This window comes from Corvus brachyrhynchos, unplaced genomic scaffold, assembly GCF_000691975.1.
Source record: "Corvus brachyrhynchos isolate BGI_N302 unplaced genomic scaffold, ASM69197v1 scaffold787, whole genome shotgun sequence".
In the NCBI taxonomy this organism is placed as follows: Eukaryota; Metazoa; Chordata; class Aves; order Passeriformes; family Corvidae; genus Corvus; species Corvus brachyrhynchos.
The window spans coordinates 225,425-226,811 of NW_008239142.1; the positions used below are offsets into that span (position 1 = coordinate 225,425).

General features: G+C 64.5%; 1 protein-coding gene across 1 annotated transcript in view; it reads right to left on the reverse strand.

Annotated features, from left to right (window-relative positions):
• Positions 1-6: 6 nt before the first annotated feature.
• The window catches only part of GATAD2B (GATA zinc finger domain containing 2B), a 17,469-nt gene continuing 16,088 nt past the window's right edge, over positions 7-1,387 (reverse strand). Inside the window, 2 exon segments of the mRNA XM_017740046.1 lie at positions 7-146; positions 1,137-1,254. Coding sequence (XP_017595535.1) covers positions 13-146; positions 1,137-1,254 — 252 coding nt within the window. The 3' untranslated portion in view covers positions 7-12.

Sequence of the window (1,387 nt, forward strand, 5' to 3'; positions counted from 1 at the left end):
GGGCAGCCGGGGCTATTTCTGTCCGCTGATGGACTGGGATATGGAGCGGGGCGGGATCATATCCAGCAGGTATTCCCGCTGCCGGTCCGCCAGGCTGGACGCTTTGTGGCCCCCGATGCCGGCGTTCAGGTACGCGATGTTCACTCCTGGAAAGCACGGAGCCTCGGCACCCCGCGGATCCCACATGGATCCCCCACGGATCCCTCAGAGCCCCCGCGGATCCCTCAGAGCCCCCGCGGATCCCTCAGAGCCCCCACGGATCCCACAGAGCCCACACGGATCCCTCAGAGCCCCCATGGATCCCCACAGACCCCACACGGATCCCCCAGAGCCCACACGGATCCCAACGACGCCACGCCCACATGGATCCCCCACGGATCCCCCAGATCCCACACTGATCCCTCAGAGCCCACACGGATCCCACAAAGCCCACACAGATCCCTCAGATCCCACACGGATCCCTCAGATCCCACACGGATCCCACGGAGCCCACACGGATCCCACAGAGCCCACATGGATCCCCCACGGATCCCCCAGATCCCACACGGATCCCTCAGAGCCCACACGGATCCCACAAAGCCCACACAGATCCCTCAGATCCCACACGGATCCCTCAGATCCCACACGGATCCCACGGAGCCCACACGGATCCCACAGAGCCCACATGGATCCCCCACGGATCCCCCAGATCCCACACTGATCCCTCAGAGCCCACACGGATCCCACAAAGCCCACACAGATCCCTCAGAGCCCACACTGATCCCACAGACCCCACACGGATCCCACAGAGCCCACACAGATCCCACAGATCCCCCACGGATCCCAGAGAGCCCACACGGATCCCCCACGGATCCCACAGATCCCACACGGATCCCACAGATCCTCCATGGACCCCAAGCACTCCATGGATCCATGGATCCCACACAGATCCCTCAGATCCCACATGGATCCCACAGGGTGGGAATTCCCAAATTCGGCTTGGAAATCCAGTGGGCGTGGCCTGATCTGTCCCATGCTGCTCATCCCATCCCATCCCATCCAATCCCATCCCATCCCATCCCATCCCATGGATCCCATCCCATCCCATGGACCCCACCCCATGGATCCCATCCCATCCCATGGATCCCAGCCTGTACCTGGCATTCCCAGGAGCCCTCCTGCCACGGAGAGCTGCGGGGCCTGGGCAAAGTTGGACAGCATGGAGCGGGCGGAGGTGGGAATTCCGCGCTGGAGGCTGCTCTGGGGCTGCGGGGCCTGCAGGGCCGGACACGGACACGGACACGGACACGGACACGGACATGGACACGGACACGGACACGGACACGGGAGGCGTTGGGATTGGCAGGGAAGGGGGGAGAGGGGGGGCCACCCCGCCCCCCCCCCCCCA